This window comes from Rhinopithecus roxellana, chromosome 12, assembly GCF_007565055.1.
Source record: "Rhinopithecus roxellana isolate Shanxi Qingling chromosome 12, ASM756505v1, whole genome shotgun sequence".
Taxonomy (NCBI): Eukaryota; Metazoa; Chordata; class Mammalia; order Primates; family Cercopithecidae; genus Rhinopithecus; species Rhinopithecus roxellana.
In genome coordinates, this window is record NC_044560.1 from 54,710,969 (window position 1) to 54,731,724 (window position 20,756).

At 48.3% G+C, this 20,756-nt stretch overlaps 2 protein-coding genes across 6 annotated transcripts in view; one reads left to right on the forward strand and one right to left on the reverse strand.

Moving 5' to 3' along the window:
- Window positions 1-742: 742 nt before the first annotated feature.
- Window positions 743-18,824, reverse strand: MRPL37 (mitochondrial ribosomal protein L37). The gene is made up of 7 exons (XM_010372500.2): window positions 18,405-18,824; window positions 13,178-13,361; window positions 12,969-13,084; window positions 8,181-8,366; window positions 6,765-6,922; window positions 2,782-2,985; window positions 743-954 (listed from the first exon to the last, which is right to left on the reverse strand). The coding sequence occupies exons 1-7, from the start codon at window positions 18,748-18,750 to the stop codon at window positions 877-879; spliced, it is 1,272 nt and encodes a 423-aa protein (XP_010370802.1). The 5' UTR covers window positions 18,751-18,824; the 3' UTR covers window positions 743-876.
- Window positions 18,825-18,962: 138 nt separating this feature from the next.
- The window catches only part of LOC104669497 (NADH-cytochrome b5 reductase-like), a 31,318-nt gene continuing 29,524 nt past the window's right edge, over window positions 18,963-20,756 (forward strand). For 2 of the 5 annotated variants that reach the window (XR_004060318.1, XM_030941630.1), the window contains exon 1: window positions 18,963-19,017. The gene's annotated coding sequence lies outside the window, so the exon portion shown is untranslated. The remainder of the gene's footprint in view (window positions 19,018-20,756) is intronic. The other 3 variants (XM_010372489.2, XM_030941632.1, XM_030941631.1) reach the window with 2 other exon arrangements.

Consider the following 20,756-nt stretch of genomic DNA (forward strand, 5'->3'; position numbering starts at 1 on the left):
AGGCCTCAGATGCAGCCACACTGAGCTTGGGCCCACCACCCCCACCTGCTGCTGCCTTCACTCTCCACAGGTTCTGGTCCTAAAGGTTCTCCCCAAATAAAAATCTCTGTGTTTTCTCGGGAAGCTGACCTATAGCACCAGCTGGGTGACCTTGGGCAAATACCTTAAATTATCCGTATTTTCTCCTTAGGGCCCAGAACAGTGCATAGCACATGCTAGGCATGCAATATTTTTCTTGAATATGGAAATGACATTTACCTTGTAAGGGGTGTGTGGAGATTAAAGATGCTGTGTATCAGGTGCTTGGCATGGCAGCAGTGTCTGGCACAGATTAGGACTTGACATTATTTGGACAAACAGAGGCCAGCTGAACCAGGGGTGTACTCACCCCATTAACCAGGATACAAGGGAGAAATCTACCATAAATAGTCTAGCGAGATTTTCTGCAGTCATTGTGGAATATGTCCACAATTTAAATAATGCCATAAGAACCTAGTGACCATCAGCGTATCTGCCATGTGGCAGACACTACACACACGTAACCCGGAGTCTTCAACACCAGGTAAGTCACATTAGCCCCAGGTTTCAGATGAAGAAATGGAAACAGACAGATGAAGATGCTTATCTAAGATCACAACATGGGTCAAGGGCAGAGCTGGGCTTCAGCTGGGGCAGGTCAGGCTCCAGGGCTTGGACTTGTGTGGGGGCCCTTCCCGATGACACCCTCATACCAAACACAGGCTTCAGTGCAACGCAAGGGCTCTTTATTGTCAGCAAGAGTAGCAGGCCAAACGGGCACTGAGGCTCCACGGAACCCAGGCCCTCTTCCGTGGAAGAGAGGCAAAGGGGGTTTCAGGATTCAGAGGGGTCCTCAGCTCACACAGCACCGTGCAAATAAAGAGCTAAAAACTTCCTGAATGTCTCTGGCTTGAAATCAACTGGCCCAACGGGTTCCTGGAAAGAACACAGTCCATTAGGACCCTGCTACTAGGTTTAACGACAGCAATTAAAACAAAGATTGGATTGAAGTAAATCTTCAGTGCCTGGACAGCAACTTTCTTTTTCTAACATCGTCTCTCTCTCTCGGACTAAGAAGGGGTGTTGAGGGGCTGCAGGCTGGGAGGACAGGAAGCATTCCCAGCCCCCTTCAGCCAAAACAGCTGTTGACGCTGCTCTGCTCCCGAGGCCCTCTCACTTCAACCACCAGGAGCAAATGGGCTGTTGCCCTCTCTAATCCCAGGGACAATCATCCCTCACCCATTCCACACACATTTATTGGGCACCTGCTTTCTTTCTACTGGGCCTATGTCCTCTGCTGGAGACACAGACACAGCAGTAACTTCACTCTGGTTCCTGTCCCCAAGGAGCTTATGGTCAGCTGTTCAAATAGTGAGAATGAAAGGAGACAGACCCCACTGCAGAAGTAGGAAAAAGAAGAAAGCAGGGAGAAATGACTAACTCGCCGACATTTATATGTGGAAGGGCGAGCAGAATGGGGCAAAAAGAAAAAGAAAACGAAGGAGACTTCAGAAAGCCCAGCACATGCAATAGAAGAAGAAGAAATGAAGGCAGGAAGAGCAAGATCGGGCTGGAGCCCAGGGCGAATGCTGAGGGGTGGAGAGGCAGGAGATGAGACTGCAGAGGTGAGGAGGAGCTGTCTCCAAACCACAACAGGCCCAGCCCTGAGTCAGTATCCTGGAAGGGAGAGGCTGAGGGAAGAGAACCTGAAGACACAGAGTCAGGAGGGAAAACGTGACTAAGAGCAGAGAGCATGGAGGTGGCTGCTGTGACTATGCAGGTGAACTGAGGGTGTCCGGGGCCAAAGCAAAGGGCACAGACCCGACAGGCATTTCAGGTGGAAACAGCACTGAGCTGCTGGAGAACTAGTTCAAGAACGGACCTGCTGAGAATGTTCAAAGGCTCAGCGACTCCATTTAGCAACCCCATACTCAGGCCTGTGTGGGACCTAGTTGGTCCCAGAGCAGGCAGTACCCCTACTCCGCTTTCTCAGTCCCTGACCCTGCTATAGGTCTCTCCAGGGTGCATATCACTGCCTGATGCTCTATCAGGAATTTATTTAGATACTGCTACTGCCCACTACACAGAGAGCAGGCCTGGACCCTGTCAGCTGAGCAGTGGGGTGCAGCAGTGATGGTGCCACAGGAGGAACGCCGTATCTGTGGGATGAAACAAATGAATGCATCCCCACAGACCCTGCCCTCAAGGATCTAGGAGCTTGGAGTTCTGTTTGGTGGAAGAAAAAAAACGTGAAGAGATTCTACGCACAGCAATGTGATTGTGCTGTGATGGGGGAATACGGAGGCCAGGGCAGCCCACCTGAGGCACTTAAGTGAGGGTTGGGATGGGGACGGTGGTGGTCAGAAGTTTCCCAAAATAAGAAATACTTATGCTAAACCTGGAAGGACAAGTGGAGGACAGCCTGACAAAGACTAATGGGGAGGGGAGAAGGCAAGAAGCCTCCTAGATAAAAGGAGCAGCATCTACAAAGGCCAAAGCTAATGAAGCCGCAGAGCACCCTGGGAGCTGCAAGGAACTGGATTGGCTGGAGGGTGCAAAGGGAAGCAGGAGCTGGAGTGGACCGCTGGGCAGGGCCTTAGGTAGGGGCGGGACTGAAGGAGTCCTCCAGGCAGAGATCCTGGGTGGGAAGTTCCCAGGGCCAGGGCTCTACTCACAGAGCACCCCGGCAATCCCACCTGAGGCTCACACCAGGTAGGAGGAGGCAGGGCCCTCCTGGGTCAGGCGAGAGATGGCTCAACTTACCACAACCACTCTCTTTTTGATGACTGGGAGACACCAAAAATGCCGATAGAGGAGCTGGTCTGAGTCCACCCAGGCCAAATTCTTGACACCCTCGTTAGAGGCCAGGTCTGTGGTATTCAGTTGAAACACCAGGAAATGGAAGACACGTCCATCTGTGCCCACACTCTGTACTACCACAGGCTGCTCCAAGACCTTGGCATCATTCTGAGAGGAAAAGGGGAAAAGGAAAACAAATCAGAAGCTGTGGAGTGTAAGGAACAGCACGGCCCAGGCAGCTTCTAGTTCTGCCCTTTACAACGTCCACCTATGTCCACTGAATGGCTTCTCTTTGGGGCAATTAAAATAGAATGAAGAGTTCAGGGCACTGTCCAGGGCCGGGCCTTCCTTCACCCAGGCTGGCTGTGCCTCATGGCCCCAGGGTGCCTGCTCTTCTATTTGAGCACATCAGAGTAATAGTTCCTGCCACTGAGAGGCAATTTCCAGGCAAGCCAGAGTTCAGGCAGGCCAGCTGGGGGGTTAATGACAGAAATCCCTCAAACTCCTGGCGTTACTTGATGAGGACCACAGTGACATCAGCTCTCAAATGTGAATCCGGACGGTCAACGGATAGATGTAATCTCATTCAGTTCTCACTCCATTTGACGGATGAGGAAACTGAGATTCGGTGAGGTAAAGTGACTTGCCTGAAATCACAAAGATGGGTGGTGTAGAACCCAAACAGGCTCATGCCAGACCACACACTTCCCCCACGTCCCTGCCTTGCTTCTAAGGGCCTGGCAGTCACATTCACTGGGCTTCATGCTTACACTGCAACTCAATATGGGCCATGTTTCTGGAGTATCCATCCAGCCATGCCAGCATCAGGATTTCACCAGTTAATTCCTGCTACTGATCTCTTTTAGTTACTGCCACTTGGTAATAGGAGTAATACCTAAAATCATTTACTGAAGGCCTCTCAGGTGCCAGGCATCTTGCCAGTTTTACATCAGGTCACCTCTACTCTCATAAAGCTAGAGGTATATTCCCACTAATAGATAAGGAAACTGAGGTTCAGACAGGTGGTATAATTTGCTTCAGGTCATCCATGGGGTATGACTTGGGATCAGACTCCATACTATTAAGTTACTGAAAGCCCTGTTGTTCTGGTTTAATCCTGGTGTCCCAGTGTATCTAATAGTGGCACCTCATTATTCTCAGTGGTGTCCCAGTTTGGGAGATAAATCGTATGGTGACCTGCTGAGACTTTGCAGCAATCCAGTTTGGTGACTGCTACTCAATGAATGAAGATTCAACAGGCAGGCCCCATGAAGCAGGCCATCCTTGATTCAAAAATGCTGCCTGTGTTCACCCCACTGGGGCTGAATCTGGCATTAGGAATACCTAATGTCAGACCTCAGTGTGGGCCACACTGGGGCTTTTGGCCTTAGAAATACCTGTTCTTAGCTGCATGAAAAATAAATAAAAAGAAAAGTACCGGTAAGTGTTAGCCGAGAATTCTGTATTGACTCTTATCTCCCTCTACAGATCAATAAAACTGCAGGTAGTACATAAATTTCTCAGCAATTTTACCTTTTACATGAAGGCTCTTCCCATAATTGCTCAACTTCACATCCCCAGGAATAATTTGTACCTGGAGGGGCTGAAGGAGGCCTCCGCTCCTACCCAACTGGGTGGTAATTAGTGGTATCATTGCTACCCAGGCTCTGATGGCAGTAGCTGGCACAGAGGCTACACTGAGTCTGCAGACCTGGGACCAGGGTTGTGACTATCTCTGCCTCCTTCTCCTGCCTGAGTTGGGAGTAGCACATCTTTCAAAACTGGAGAGATCATGGTTCCAAGCTTTGCTTCCCCACTCATTAGCTGTGGGATCTTGGACAAGTAACCTAACCTCTCGGAGCCTTCAGGAATGGGAATAAGACAATTGTCCTAGGATTGGAAAGACACAAGAAGGTCATATAACGATCTGACGGCTACTAATTTCTTAGCTGTGTGTCCCTGTGCAAGTTCCTTAGCCTCCCTGAGCCTCAGTTTCACCACTTGTAAAATGAAGCTAATGACATCTGCAACATGGGGTTAAAAAACTACAAGGATTAAATAATGCCGTGTTCTGAAATTTCAGTTCAGTGGTCTTTTTTTTTTTCTCCTTTGAGGCAGAGTCTCACTCTGTCACCCAGGCTGGAGTGCAGTGGTGCAATCTCAGCTCACTGCAGCCTCCGCCTCCTGGGTTAAAGCAATATTCATGCGTCAGCCTCCTGAGTAGCTGGGATTATATGTGCATGCCACCACACCCAGCTAATCTTTGTATTTTTAATAGAGTCGGGGTTTTGCCATGTTGGCCAAGCTGATCTTGAACTCCTGGCCTCAACTAATCCTCCTACCTCAGCCTCCCAAAATGCTAGGATTACAGGCATGCACCACCACACCCAGCTAATCTTTGCGTTTTTAGTAGAGACGGGGTTTCGCCATGTTGGTCAGGCTAGTCTCCAACTCCTGGCCTCAAGTGATCCTCCCACCTCGGCCTCCCAAAGTGTTGGGATTACAGGCGTAAGCCACTGCACCCGGCCAGTTCAGTGGTTTTTAAACTCGAGCTTGTAGCAGCATCACTGGGGGGCTTATTAAAATGCTGACCGCTGGGCCCCAACCCCAGGGTTTCTGATTCAGCAGGTCTGGGGGTAGGTCTGAGAGTATGCATTTTTTTTTTTTTTTTTTTTTTGAGACGGAGTCTTGCTCTGCCGCCCAGACTGGAGTGCAGTGGCCGGCTCTCAGCTCACTGCAAGCTCCGCCTCCCGGGTTCACGCCATTCTCCTGTCTCAGCCTCCCGAGTAGCTGGGACTACAGGCGCCCGCCTCGTCGCCCGGCTAGTTTTTTGTATTTTTTAGTAGAGACGGGGTTTCACCGTGTTAGCCAGGATGGTCTCGATCTCCTGACCTCGTGATCCGCCCGTCTCGGCCTCCCAAAGTGCTGGGATTACAGGCTTGAGCCACCGTGCCCGGCCGAGAGTATGCATTTTCAACAAGTTCCCAGATGATGCTCCTGCTGCTAATCAAGACTATATTTTACAAACGAACCACTGATTTTTTGTTAATAAAAACCCTGAATAAATGTGTGGTATCCAGCAGGTGCTCAGTCTGGGCAAGGCCCATTCCACTCCCTATCCATTTGGCTAACCATGGCTCTCCAACTCCCCCTAGGCCAAATAAGATGGGAAACAGTACTTTTCCTCATTCCTGCTCTAGAAAAGACTCAGGCTCTAACCAAGACCTGGGGGTCCAGCAGTGGCTCTCATGAACTCCCTACCCCAACACCCCAAACTAGGGATCTGGTGTCCCAGGCCTGCTTGAGGGCTACCATACAGCCCTCCCCTCCCTGGAGGCCTCTGCTCCCAGAGCCAGGTTTTTCCCATCTTAGGACAGCTCTCTGTGACAAGTTAGTCTGTATTCCATACCATCTAGGTCCCTGAGACCTCCTCTTAGGATCGGGGCTACCACCAAGGAGTATCTTGGGTCCCCAGCACCCATCCTGAGTTGGCAGGCAGGGCTTGGCCATCTCTATTGCTCCACTTCCTCCCACCTGTGCTCCACTTCTGCCACGACAAGAACAGAGGCAGCATGCTGCAGCACAAATAACTGAAGACTTCAGAGTGGGGCAGACCTACCTGCAGTCCTATCTCCTTCACTTAGTGCTGTGTAATGCTGGATAAGCTGCACGGCCTCCCTGTAATTCTATGGCATAGCGTGGAAAGTGGGGACTTCAGTAAAACATGTGGGCTACTGTGGTCAAGTGAGCTACTTAGGTGAAGCACAGGCAGTCAGCCCCTAGTGATGCTGGCTCATCTCCACAGGGTGGGCTGAAGTACTCCTCCCTAAAACTCCTCAGTCAGGCAATCAGTTCCCCTACATCCCTTTTCTTCCTCTGAGCAATAACCTTAAGGGAGGAGACCAACATGGCGTAGAGCAGCTCAGCGGTCTTCTTCACATACGTACCCCATAGAGGACCCGGGCCTGAGCCAGGGCACTGCCAAAAGCAAACAGGATCATCTTGGCCTGCAGCTGATCTGGCTGAAAGCGGCCCCGTTGTAAATTGGCTTTGTCCAGTAAGTACAGGGTATGGGGATAGGGGTAAGGATAGCCTTCCCGGAATCCTGCAAGAGACACAATTATGTGGAGGGGTGGAAAGGATTCATCAGCCTGCCACAAAGCCTGGGGAAAGTCACCTCGCCTTAGCCCAGGGACAGGTGCTACACAGAGACTCAACAAAGGTGGATACTATCACTATAGCTCAGGGGCTGGCAAACTTCAGCTTGCTGGCCAAATCTGGCCTGCTGCCTATTTTTGTAAATAACATTTTAAACCACACTCACTCATTTACGTATGACTATTGGGTAGCTGTGACAGAGACCATATGTGGCCTGTAAAACCTAAAATAGTTACTATTTGGCGCTTCACAGAAAATGCCTGCCAACCTGTTATAGGTGCTTCTTGCAAGCTAGTTCTAACTCCACACCTTTCTCTCTCATTCTGGCACACAGATGACAGTGATGTTAGGAGAAGGATAACTTGAAATCTGTGGTAATTATTAAAAAGAAAACAAGTCGGCCGGGCGTGGTGGCTCACGCCTGTAATCCCAGTACTTTGGGAGGCCAAGATGGGCGGATCATGAGGTCAGGAGATCAAGACCATCCTGGTTAACACGGTGAAAACCGATTTCTACTAAAAAATACAAGAAATTAGCCGGGCGTGGTGATGGGCGCCTGTAGTCCCAGCTACTCGTGAGGCTGAGGCAGGAGAATGGTGTGAACCCGGGAGGTGGAGCTTGCAGTGAGCCGAGATTGCACCACTGCACTCTAGCCTGGGTGACAGACTGAGACCCCATCTCAGGAAAAAAAAAAAAAAAAGAGGCTGGGAAAATAGTGTAGGCTCTGAAAAGCTTAGAGGAGGCGTGGCTCTGCTGCATGTTTGGTCCTTCAATGTCCATGGGACTTTCTCAGTCCTTAAAGGGGGTTGGCCAGAGTTTACAAGGTAAACAGAAAGTGGGTGCCTTCATGGGACCTATGAATAAAGAAAAAGCCTTGGTCAAAAGCCCCTCAAATGCCTAATGATACAGTTTGTTGAAGAAAAAAAAAAGCCCCTCAAGCCATTCTGATGTAACAGAGTTACTTCTCCAAGGTAAAAAGTAAAGTTAGCCTTTGAGCAAATCACTTAACCTCCCTGAGTTGCAGTTTCTTTGCCTACGAAATAGAGACAATAGTACTTGTCTCATGGGGCCACATGGATCCTAGGAGATAGGTAATACACACGAGGTGCCTAGCACCTAGCAAGTTCTTAGTATATCCTTTCCCTCCAGAAAAAGCATGTCCTTCTCCTCCACACTGCCTGAAAGTCCAAGACATTGATCCTCACCTGTGTCATCTTTCACATCATAAACATTGCATTCATGAAGATCGATGATAGGTGATATGGGGTAGAACGTCTCTAGAACATGGTTCTTAGTAGCTTCAACCTCCTCTCTGGAGGCGATGGTGGGCAAAGGATCCTTAGTGCTCAGGCGGGCTCCACCAGAACCACGGACTTGAAGGAGAAGAGACTCTAAAAGGGAGAAAAATGGTTACTCTAACCTGGTACTAACGACTTTCGCAGCTGGGCACAGTAGCTCATGCCTATAATCCCAGTACTTTGGGAGGCCAAGGCAGGTGGATCATTTGAAGCCAGGAGTTCTGGGTCAGCCTGGGCAACATGACGAAGCCCTGTCTCTACAAAAAAATACAAAAAATTGGCCGGGCATGGTGGCTCACGCCTGTAATCCCAGCACTTTGGGAGGTCAATGTGGGCGGATCACGAGGTCAGGAGATTGAGACCATCCTGGCTAACACAGTGAAACCCTGTCTCTACCAAAAATACAAAAACTTAGCTGGGCGTGGTGGCGGGCGCCTGTAGTTCCAGCTACTCAGGAGGCTGAGGCAGGAGAATGGCGTATACCCAGGAGACAAAGCTTGCAGTGAGCCGAGATCATGCCACTGCACTCCAGGCTGGGTGACAGTGAGACTCTGTTTCAAAAAAAAAAAAAAAAGTTAGCCAGGAGTGGTGGTGCACGCCAGTAATCCCAGTTACTAGGGAGGCTGAAGCACGAGAATTGCTTGAACCTGGGAGACAGAGGTTGCAGTGAGCCAAGATCACACTATTCCACTCCAGCCTGGGCAACAGAGTGAAACTCTGTCTCAAAAAACTTAAAAAAAAAAAATAATAATAATTAAAGACTTTCTCAATTCTGCAAAGTCTAAAGCCTTCATCCTCCCATGTGCCTCAAGTCATTTATAGCATTTCTAGACCATCAGCCTAATCACAGAACACATAACTAAGTTAGGATGTTAATCCTGGGATCCTTAAGAGGGGATGAACCAATGCATTCTTCTTCCTGTGTCCCCTTCCCAATAAACCCTGAGGGCTGATGGTCTCTGGGGAGCGAAGCCTGCACCATCCAGATCTTCCTGAGCACCTGCTCTAACCTGGGTACCCAGAGATGCGTGAGAGTTACTCTCTCCTCTCAAGGAGCCCACCGGGTAGTGAGTGCTGCAGTGAAAAGGATGAAACATATTCAAAAATTGTACAGGTGGGGAAAACAACTTCTCTGGGAATGGGAAGCTCCCTGAAAGCAGCAATGCCTTAAAATGACATCTGGAAGGACAGGTAAGAGCAGAGATTCTCAACTGCAGCACTATTCACATTTGGATCAGATGATTCTTTGGTGGAGTAGGGGGAGGGAATGTCCTGTGTACTGTGGGATGTTTAGCAGCATCCTGGCTTCTACTTACTAGATGCCATTTGAACTCCCTCCCCATCCCATCTCCCCACACCCCATCCATATCATATCAAAGATGTCTCTACACACTGCCAAATGTCCTCCAGAGGGAAAAGCTGTCCCTAGTTGAAAGCTACTAAGTAAAAGCTTGCCAGGCAAAGAGAGGGGGAAAAGCACTCTAGTCAAGGAGGAATAATGTGCAAAGGCACAGGTGCAGGCAACTCTGTGGCAGAATTTAGGGAGAGAAATCCAGGTGACTAGAGTAGGATACAGCAGGGAAGGAGTGATGAAGAGACAGAGGAGCATTAAGACTAGAGATAGTCTTACCTTTTTTTTTTTTTTTACTGAGACGGAGTCTCGCTCTGTCCCCCGGCTGGAGTGCACTGGCGCAGTATCGGCTCACTGCAAACTCCACCTCCCGGGATCATGCCATTCTCCTGCCTCAGCCTCCTGAGTAGCTGGGACTACAGGCGCCCGACACCGCGCCCGGCTAATTTTTTGTATTTTTAGTAGAGACTGGGTTTCACCGTGGTCTTGATCTCCTGACCTTGTGATCCGCCTGCCTCAGCCTCCCAAAGTGCTGGGATTACAGGCGTGAGCCACCGTGCCCGGCCTTTTTTTTTTTTTTTTTTTTTTTTTTTGTAAGACGTAGTCTTGCTCTGTCGCCCAGGCTGGAGTGCAGTGGCGCAATCTTGGCTCACTGCAAGCTCCGTCTTCCAGGTTCACGCCATTCTCCCGCCTCAGCCTCCCGAGTAGCTGGGAATACAGGTGCCCGCCACCACACCCAGCTAATTTTTTGTTTTTGTATTTTTAGTAGAGATGGGTCTTCACCATGTTAGCCAGGATGGTCTCAATATCCTGACCTCGTGATCCACCCGCCTTGACCTCCAAAAGTGCTGGGATTACACGCATGAGCCACCACACTCAGCCAAGGCAGAGGAGATTCTTAAACTTAGGAAAGGGGCCAGATTGTCCTTAACAACTGAGAGTGAGAAAACCCTGGCCAAAGAGCCTCACTGAAGTCAGATTAGCATATATGCTATATGCAGACACAGGTAGCAAGACGAAAACAAACTCACATCTGACTCATCAGCAAGTCAGCCATTGTGAACATGCATAGACACCCTTCACAGAGGTCCCCACAGGAGGTCACATGCTACCACCAGACAAAATGTGCTTGGAAAAACACCTTGAGAATGGCCTCCTGAGGCGTGTCCACTGAGGCAAATCTTTCTCAGAAGGTGCTTGGGTTTTCAGAAACAGCCACAGTGAGATGGTAATGGATCAAGGCCAGTTTTCTTGTACGTCTAAAAATTGGTTTGGTCAACAGCACTGTCATTAATTAACATGTGGCCTCCCTTACTGGATAGGTAAGAAAGGGATACTACCTCTGTGGGTGGATAAACTCTGATCTGTCACACCTCGAGAATAGTTTTCTAAAGTATTTCCTGTTTCCTCACATAGAATCTGCAAGAAAACTAAACGTGCATGGACCTCTCCTAACCTTGGGTTTTCGATTTTCCCCACAGACCGCTCTTGTGTGGTTTCTGATTCAATTCCCTCCATATCCCTCCTCCAGTGACAGCGCCAAATGGGGTAGTTTAATTAGAGGTAATACTTGATGATGGGCCAAGTACTCCTCTATTAATGAGGTTCACTAATTTCCTTAGTGGTGTCATTACCTCTGCAAAGCTGACTCTTTGCCAGGAAGTCTATACACAAATCCTGACCAAGCAGATGTCCTGAAATCCCAAATCATTCCATAGCTGGTTTCCCTGCTCCAGGATTCCACCAGTTAGAACACCTGTGTTCTCTGAACATCCCTGCCTGAAACAGCAACAGTAGGTATATGCATTTACGCATCCCTTCAGTCAGCACCTACTGTGTACCATGAACTGTTAGACACTGGACAATGTGAGTAAGATATGGTCCCAGCCATCAGGAGTTCCGTTTAGTGGGGTAGATAGAACTGACGGTAGATACTGACAGTACAGTGTAATCTGTGCTATGATGGCAGAATGGGCATGAGGGACACAGAGGAGGAACAGATACCCCAGCCTGGATTCACAGAGAAGGGGGACTTGAGTGAAGTCTTGCAGATAAGGAGAATTTGGTTAAATGAAGAAAGCAGAGGCCCAGGCGCGGTGGATCGCCTGAGGTCAGGAGTTCAAGACCAGCCTGGCCAACATAGTGAAACCCCATCTCTACTACAAATACAAAAAAAAAAATTAGCTAGGCATGTTGGGCAGGTGCCTGTAATCCCAGCTACTCGAGAGGCTGAGGCAGGAGAATCACTTGAACCCAGGAGATGGAGGTTGTAGTGAGCTGAGATCGCGACATTGCACTCCAGCCTGGGCAACAAGAATGAAACTCCACCTGGAAAAAAAAAAAAAAAAAAAAGAAAAGAAAAGAAAGCAGAAAAGAGTATTCCAGGCGGGAAGCAGTGGCTCATGTCTGTAATCCCAGCACTTTAGGAGGCCAAGACAGGCGGATCACTTGAGGCCAGGAGTTCGAGACCAGCCTGGCCAATATGGTGAAACCCCATCTCCACTAAAAATACAAAAACTAGCTGGGTGTGGTGCATACGCCTGTAATCCCAGTTACTCGGGAGGCTAAGGCACAAGAATTGCCTGAACCTGGGAGGCAGAGGTTGCAGTGAGCTGAGATCGCGCCACTGTATTTCAGCCTGGGCGACATGGTGAGACTCTGTCTCAAAAAATAAATAAATAAAAATAAAACTCAAACAAACAAAAAAGATTATTCCAGACAGAATGCACAGCATGTGCAAAGCTTGATGCTAAAAAGCTGCAAGTGGCTAATTTAGGGATGGTGTGGTAGGCAGTAGAGCAGGAGATAAGACTAGAAAGACTAAGTGGCGACCAAATCACAAGGCTGGTAACTCACAATAAACGGTTTACACTACTAGGAGACAGTGAAGGATCTGAAACGGGCAGGGACATAAAGACTTGCACTTTAGAAAGATCACTCTAGCAGGCCATGCTGAAAATGGATTTGGAAGACCAGAGAGGTGTAACTGAGGTAAGAAGACTATTGCAATAGAATATGAGCATCGTGAGGGCGGAGGCTACATGTGCTTTATTATAAATTTCCTTACTTTCAGCATTTAGGGACTTCCCAAGCACATCCTAAGCACTCAATAGATATGGCTGACTGTTAATGGTTGAATGAATGTCTTAGAAAGTGATTAAAAACAAAAATGGTTGGGCTATGGCTAATGATACTAAGGGTGTGTCTGAGTCTACAAAATAAGACCACGAAGAACAGAAGTGAGGATAGGTATTTGGGGGCAGGGGGATGGGAGCTGGTTGTGGGGCTAAGAGTAGAAAGGCAAGAAAACAGACCAAGGCTTTCTGGTGTACAAGATGACCAACCTCGGTTCCAGGTAGCAGAAAAGGTGGAGTTTTGGACACAGATCCGCCTGGCCAGAGAAGGATGCTTGAGAATCTGAGATTTACACAGCTGTATTAGATTGTCCACGATGACCGGGCTTGAAGACAAAAAGAGACATGTGGGGACTTAAAGCAACAGGTCGACTCAAAGATCCATTAGTAGGAAATCTTCTTTACTTGGGGGAACTTACCAGTAGGTCTCTCTCTTGGGGATTTCCTCAGTGGTGTGCCAGAGACGGGCATGCGAGATCACATTCAGAACACGCTCGTCTTGGTTCTCTATGTGGTTCCTTGGATCATCAACAAGGCTGAGCACTTTCTCGGGAAGGCCTTCTATTAACTTGGTCTTGGTGAGCCAGAGGGCCTGCTTTACACCTTTGAGGTAATCAGCCACAAAAAAAAAAAAAAAAGAAAGAAAGAAAACAATTTGGGAAGAGATGCTTACACCTGCCAGGTAGCATCTTAGTAAAAAGGCTGCCTCAAGTGCGAAACTGGATTTGTTCTGTGACGCCTGAGGGTATAGAACCAAAAGTGAAGAGCAGAAGCTAAGAAAGTCAGATTTCAACTCACCTTCAGGAATGACCATCTACTTCAGGATGATTAATAGGTGACTGAGGGGATAAGCGCCTGCCACTAAAGGAATTCAAACAGTGGCTAAGACAGCTGAGATAATATGGCTGAATGCTGCAAGCAGTGGATAGACCCTAGGCTATGGGACTAAATTGATGGATGCCAACCTTTCATTTAAGATTCTTTCTAGGCCGGGCGCAGGTGGCTCAAGCCATGTAATCCCAGCACTTTGGGAGGCCGAGGCGGGTGGATCACGAGGTCAGGAGATCGAGACCCTCCTGGCTAACACGGTGAAACCCTCGTCTCTACTAAAAATACAAAAAACTAGCCGGGTGCGGTGGCGGGCGCCTGTAGTCCCAGCTACTCGGAGGCTGAGGCGGGAGAATGGCAGGAACCCGGGAGGCGGAGCTTGCAGTGAGCCGAGATCGCGCCACTGCACTCCAGCCTGGGTGACAGAGCGAGACTCCGTCTCAAAAAAAAAAAAAGATTCTTTCTAATAACCCACATCCCAGCCCTGACTACCAAATATAGCCTGTGTCTACCAAATATACTTCATTTATTAGGTGTGGGTCCAGGCATAAGCCCATGCTGCCTTCTCAGGGGAAAACAACCTTTGGAAATAACTGAGAATAACTTTCGGATTTTCATGAATACTTTAAGAAGCTGAACCTCTCTGGCCTTACTACAGAAAAGTTGGGCTTTTCCTGGATACAGAACTGTTTCGTCTTTTTTTTTTTTTTGAGACAAAGTCTCGCTCTGTCGCCCAGGCTGTAGTGCAGCAGCATGATCTCGGCTCACCGCAACCTCCGTCTCCTGGGTTCAAGCGATTCTCCTGCCTCAGCTTCTCAAGTAGCTGGGATTACAAGCATGCACCACAGCACCCAGCTAATTTTTGTATTTTTAGCACAGACAGGGTTTCACCATGTTGGCCAAGCTGTTCTCAAACTCCTGACCTGAAGTGATCTGCCCACCTAGGCCTCCCAAAGTGCTACAATTATAGGCGTTAGCCACTGCACCTGGCCTGTTTTGTCTGATAGACATGGTGAACTGTGTAACTGAAAATATTTTTCTCTATATCAGAGGTCAACAAACATTTTCTCAAAGGGTCAAATAGTAAATATTTTCAGCTTCTCGGCCACAGTCTCTCTCACAACTACTCACTCTGCTAGAGCACAAAAGCAACAATAGGGAATAATTAACAAGTGTGCATGGTTTTGTTTCAGTAATACTTCATTTATAAAAACAAGCAGCTGACCTAGTTAGCTGACCCTAGCTATGTACCATTTGTTTTTTTGTTGTTGTTTTTTTGTTGTTTTTTTTTGAGGCGGAGTCTCACTCTGTCGCCCGGACTCTAAGCTCACTGCAAGCTCCACCTCCCGGGTTTATGCCATTCTCCTGCCTCAGCCTCCCGAGTAGCTGGGACTACAGGCGCCCGCCACCTCGCCCAGCTAGTTTTTGTATTTTTTTCTTTTTGTAGAGACGGGGTTTCACCGTGTTAGCCAGGATGGTCTCGATCTCCTGACTTCGTGATCCGCCCGTCTCGGCCTCCCAAAGTGCTGGGATTACAGGCTTGAGCCACCGCGCCCGGCCACCATTTGTTGATTTCTAGCAAGCTCAGAGCCAGGTTTGGGGCTTCCTTTTAAAATGCAGAATCTTAGGCCGGGCATGGTGGCTCACGCCTGTAATTCCAGCACTTTGGGAGGCTGAGGTGGGCAGATCACTTGAGGTCAGGAGTTTGAGATCAGCCTGGCCAACACGGTGAAACCCCATCTCTACTAAAAATACAAAAAAATTAGCTGCGTGTGGTGGTGCTTGCCTGTAGTCCCAGCTACCTGGGAGGCTGAGGCAGCAGAATCACTTGAACCTGGGAGGTAGAGGCTACAATGAGCCAAGATCATGTCACTGCACTCCAGTTTGGGCAACAGAGTAAGACTCCACCTCAAAAAAAAAAAAAAAGGAAATGAAGTAGAACCTCACAGAATGAATTTTTGTTGTATTATCTGTTTTATTTTTCCTTTGTACTGATCCCCTCACCTGTTTTTTAATTTAATCTGGTTGTGTTATAAATAAGCTGCCCAAAATACTTTGCATGAAAAGATGGCATATACGTAGCCAGGCCCAGAGGCTTATGCCTATAATCCCAGTAACTCAGGAGGTGGGAGGATGACTTGAGCCCAGGAGGTCAAGACTGCAGTGAGCTATGATCACACCACTGCACTCCAGGCTGGGTGACAGAGTGAGACCCTGTCTCTAAAATAAATAAATAAATAAAAGATGGTGTATATGTAAACTAAAATAGATTCAATTTAGCCTGACAATCTTTAAACATTACAGAAACTTAGCTACTCTCGGTGGGATGGGCTGTGGTGCCAAGCAAAGACCTCCCTAGCTTCACTTTCCCCAAATTTGGCTTCTCTAGGGGAGGAACATGCATAGACCTAGGTATCTAAGTTCTAGCTCAAGTAAACACACCAGTCCTCTATTTTCAAATGAAAAGTCAATACTATATTCTTCTCAATGATCATGCCCACAAATTAACAGAAGGCTGGTGGCTGCCTTGGTTGGCAGATTACCCATCTCAGCTGGAAGAATACTTCTCTGACTCAAGGTCGTATCTTCATCGAAAATTGTGTCTGGGCCAGACATGGTGGCTCACACCTATAACCTCAGCACTTTGGGAGGCTGAAGTAGGCAAATTGCTTTGAGACCAGTCTGGCCAATACGGTGTAACCCCATCTCTACAAAAGAAATACAAGAAATTAGCCGGGCGTGATGGCATGTGCCTATAATCCCAGCTACTTAGGAGGCTTAGGTAGGAGGATAGATTAGGCCTGGGAGGTAGAGATTGCAGTGAGATTGCGCCACTGCACTCCAGCCTGAATGACAGAGCAAGACTCTGTCAAAAGAAAAAAAAAGAAAGACAGAGAGACAGAGAGAAAGGAAGGAAGGAAAGAGACAGGCAGGCAGACAGACCGTGTCTGGAATGGAAGGGAGCTTAAGATACTTTGGGGGAGACACCCTGAGGCAATTTCTCTTGTGGTAATAAATGAAAAGCAGTAAGTACAATGAGACTTTTCACTTTAAGACCCATAAGACATCACACCAGAAATATAAATATAAATGTTTAGAAATGTAACTTTTGGGCAGGGGCAGTGGCTCACACCTATAATCCCAGCACTTTGGGAGGCCGAGGCAGGAGGATCACTTGGGCCCAGGACTTTGAGACCAGCCTGTGCAACATGGTGAGACCTCCTCTTCACAAATAATTTAAAAACTAGCCGGGAGTGGTGGCATGCGCCTGTGGTCCCAGCTACTCAGGAAGCTGAGGTGGGAGATTACTTGAACTTGGGTGGTCAAGGCTGCAGTGAGGCACGATCACGCCACAGTACTCTGGCTTGGGCAACACAGCAAGATGCTGTCTCAAAAAAAAAAAAAAAAAAAAGTAACTTCTGGATTTTGTGGTGCAGCAGAAAGAACCCTGGACTGGGAGTCAAATAAACTAAGTTTTAGTTCTGACACCGCCACTGTTCCTTAAACTTGAAAATAGATAAAATATTAAGACTTTATGTTTCATTTGCATATGAAAAATAGGTGATAATTAGAGCTGCCATTTACTGAAAGTCACCATCTACCCTGTGCCAGAAGCTTTACCTGCAAGTTAGATGGGATTTTATAAAATGAAAAATGAAACTCAGAGACTAAGGAATTTGCTCACATACCTTGTAAATGACAAGGCTAGGAGGAGAATCTGAGTCTGTCTACCCTAAAGACCATCACCTCTCTCCATTACCCCAAATGGCTTCTCTAGCCCTGTATCTTGCAGAGTTTTATTATAGTCTACAGAACCTCTCTGTGAATAGCAAAAACATAGGATACACCATACATTTTCAGCCGAGGCAAACGAATGTAATCTTAATGTCTAAAATACTGCTAATGCATTCATCCACTTGGTATTGTTACCTGGGTCACTCAAGGATGCCAAGTCTTATGAGATCCTTCCCAGTACCTTGTAAGGACACTGGAAGTGTTTAAAGGCTGGACAATCAGCTTTCAGGAATGGAATTGAGAAGCTTAAAAGGCTGACAAATTGACTTAAGTTTTTTCAAACCTAGGATTTATTATCTGGCTTAGTCCCCCAGTCTTGCCAGATTTGCTTTTTTTTTTTTCCCCCTAATTACTCCTTGGAAAATACTGTTCCCACTTATCTCAACCATTCTGTTTTCAAGACCTGCCCCATCCCTATCCTGATTTGAGGAAGATGGAAGAATGGGGAAAGGGATAAACAAGCCTCTCCATGGACTCTGGAAAATAATTTCTGGAACTGTTCTAGATAGACAGGCTGGTTTTGGCAAAGTCACTTTGATCTGTCCCTAGTGAGAGTGACAGAGGACTAGACATGGACTTGAGAGGTGACAGGCCTGGAGATTAAACATTCTGCTGTCTCCACTATAAACTCTCTCCATCTACTTTTAAAATGTACAGTTAATCTCCAGAATGTCAGACCTGGAAAGGTCAATGTGGACTGTCCAGTCAAAACCATTCACAGGAAATAGAGGCCCAGGATGGTCAGCCATTTGCCCAAAGTCAAACAGAGAGAGCCAGGGGTAGGCCTAGAAAGCAGCTCTTTTCACGTTGACACGCAAACTCTCTATTACTCCCGCACAGAGGCCCAGCTCCTTACAACTCAATTCTAACAACTCTCAGAAGATGGGAATCACTACGGCCCCATTTCGCAGATGAAAAAACCAAGACCCACAGAGTTTCAATGTCAAGCCCAAAGCCACAGAGGGTCGGGGTCAGTGCTGGGCAGAGGAATATGGTCCCTTGCCGCCCGTCCTGGGGCCTCACCCTCGAGAAGGCGGCAACGCTGGTGAAAGATATAGCAGGCCTGCTCTTTGTGCAGCGGATGCTCGTGAAGAGGGGGCGAGCGGTAGAACCTTGGGTCCTTGTAGCGCGGGTTCCAGGGCGGAAAGATCGGCCGCGCCAGCCAGGGCACGAAGTGCATCTTCCCTGCAAAGGTGATGGGCTCCAGTCCAGGGATCTCGTACACCCTATCCAGGGGAGGAGGCTCCGGCTGCCGCGTGGAGCGCACGCCCCACTCATACGCCCCGCGTCTCGGGGCCCCGAAGCCCCCAAGGCCGAGCTGTCCGGAGCCAGCCAGCGCCCGCCTTGCGGGCCCGGACGCCAACGCCATACCGATCAGTTCGCCTCAAGACCACCACCTGGACGACACCATCTTGCCGCGCCCAGGGCCTGCTGGGAACGAAAGGGGCTGGGCGCCAAAGCTCGTTTTGGGAATGGCAGCCAATTCAACCAATCACAGTCAGGATATTCTTGTCTTGCACCTGCCCCCAGCCCGTTCTCATTTTTTAATAGGTGATACCTGCTAAGCGCGCCCCGCCTACCCGGAGACAGAGAGGAACCTGGAAAATCTCACGTGAGGAGAAGCGCAGGCGAGTAGGTGAGTGGTCGTGGTGGGTCCAGAATCGCTCTAGGACTTCAAACCTGGACTTAGACAAAGTTGATCGCTTATGAGCAGTTGGAGCTTGGCAAGGCACTTTCCTGTCTGAGTCCCAGTGTTCCTCGCTGTAAAAATAGGGATAGAAATGCCTAAGCTGGCGCACCTGTACAGCGCTGTGCTGCGAGCGCCTCTGTCGCGCTGCCCCTCTCCTGAGCGTGACTGCTCACTGCACACCTCTTCCCCAGCGCCAAAAGCGAGCCACTTTCCTGGCTTTTCCTTTCCCTCTGGATTTCCCAGTTCGCCTCCTAGAAGCAAGGACAAAGCAATGAAGATACGCTTTTGCTCCTTGCTCAACACCTGTCTATCAGCTGCCTGCTGTGTGTCAGGCGCTGTGCTTAGCCCCGGTTAGCATTGGTAAATAAGACAGATGGGAGATGTAGAGCTTACAGTTTAGTGGGAGATGCAGACAGAACGCAAGTAAACAACGCAAACAAATAAGTCAACTGCGATACACACACTCCCTATGACTTTTCCGTAGTTATTTTTCTCTTTAGCATTTCACACTATCGTACCATCTGTTTTCCGTCTTTATCCTGCTTAATAACTTTCTCACCCTAAGATATGAGCTCCGTGAATGCAAGGGTTTCTGTTTCTTCACTGCTATATCCCCAGCACTGAGAACAGTGCCTGGCAGATAGTAAATGTGTTTAGTGAATGTGCGTATGATAGAAACAAATAGAGTGCCTTATAGAGAATGAGGAGGGGAAGATTCAGGGAGGGCCTCTGAAGGGAGGTGACCTTTAAAACCAAGGCCTGCGGGGTGGGAAAAATCATACAGCCTGAGGCAACATGTGTCAAGGCCTGGATTAAAGGTAGTGCCTCTTGAACTGAAAAGATAGAGGCTCCAAGGACGCATGAACTAGTTCTTTAAAATTCCTGACTGACGTGGCCAACTTTTCTGCTAATTTTCAAAATAGCAGAGAAGGTGAGACTGTGAAAACGTGGAGAAGGCCAAGAGTTATCCTTCACACCTGTAATCCGAACACTTTGGGAGACCTAGGTGGGATGGGCCGCTTGAGCCCAGGAGTTTGAGATCAGCCTGGGCAACATGGTGAGACCTCCTCTCTACAAATAATTAAAAAATTAGCCAGGCGTGGTGGCATGCCCCTATAGATCTAGGTACTCAGGAGGCTGAGATGGGAGGATCACTTGGGCCTGGGAGATCAAGTCTACAGTGAGCTGTAATCCTGCCACTGCACCCCAACCTGGGCAACACAGCAAGACCCTGTCTCAAAAAAAAATAATAAGAAGAAATAAACATAAAGAGGGGATCAGACCTCGTCCACTCATAATGCATACCTGGTCCATAGCATGCAATAAAAATGAATTGGGTTGATGTAACACCGTGTACGTGTAGTCTATGAGGCTCTGTGAAGGTAGGAACAATGACCTGTTTACTTCTGTTGCTTCCCAACACGTAGCACTAATCCTGGCTCCCAGACTGTCTATATAAACTACAGGGAACCTTCCATATGCCAGGCTGTGCTTGGTGGTAGAATACAGAAAGAATAAGACACCATCCTTTTTTTTTTTTTTTTTTTTTTTTGAGACAGAGTCTTGCTTTGTCGCCCAGGCTGGAGTGAAGTGGTACAATCTCAGCACACTGCAGCCTCCACCTCCCAGGTTCCAGCGATCCTCCTGCTTCAGCCTCCTGGGTAGCTGGGATTACAGGCATGCGC

Bases quoted from the DNA above. Each gene is read 5' to 3' on its own strand.
- MRPL37 (XM_010372500.2), bottom strand. From the start codon at position 18,750: ATGGCGTTGGCGTCCGGGCCCGCAAGGCGGGCGCTGGCTGGCTCCGGA. The intron at 8,367-12,968 runs GTTGGTCATCTT...TCTCCCTTTTAG, and splicing joins TTCTGCTACCTGGAACCGAG to AGTCTCTTCTCCTTCAAGTC. The intron at 2,986-6,764 runs GTACGTATGTGA...TTTTCCTCTCAG, and splicing joins AGGCCCGGGTCCTCTATGGG to AATGATGCCAAGGTCTTGGA.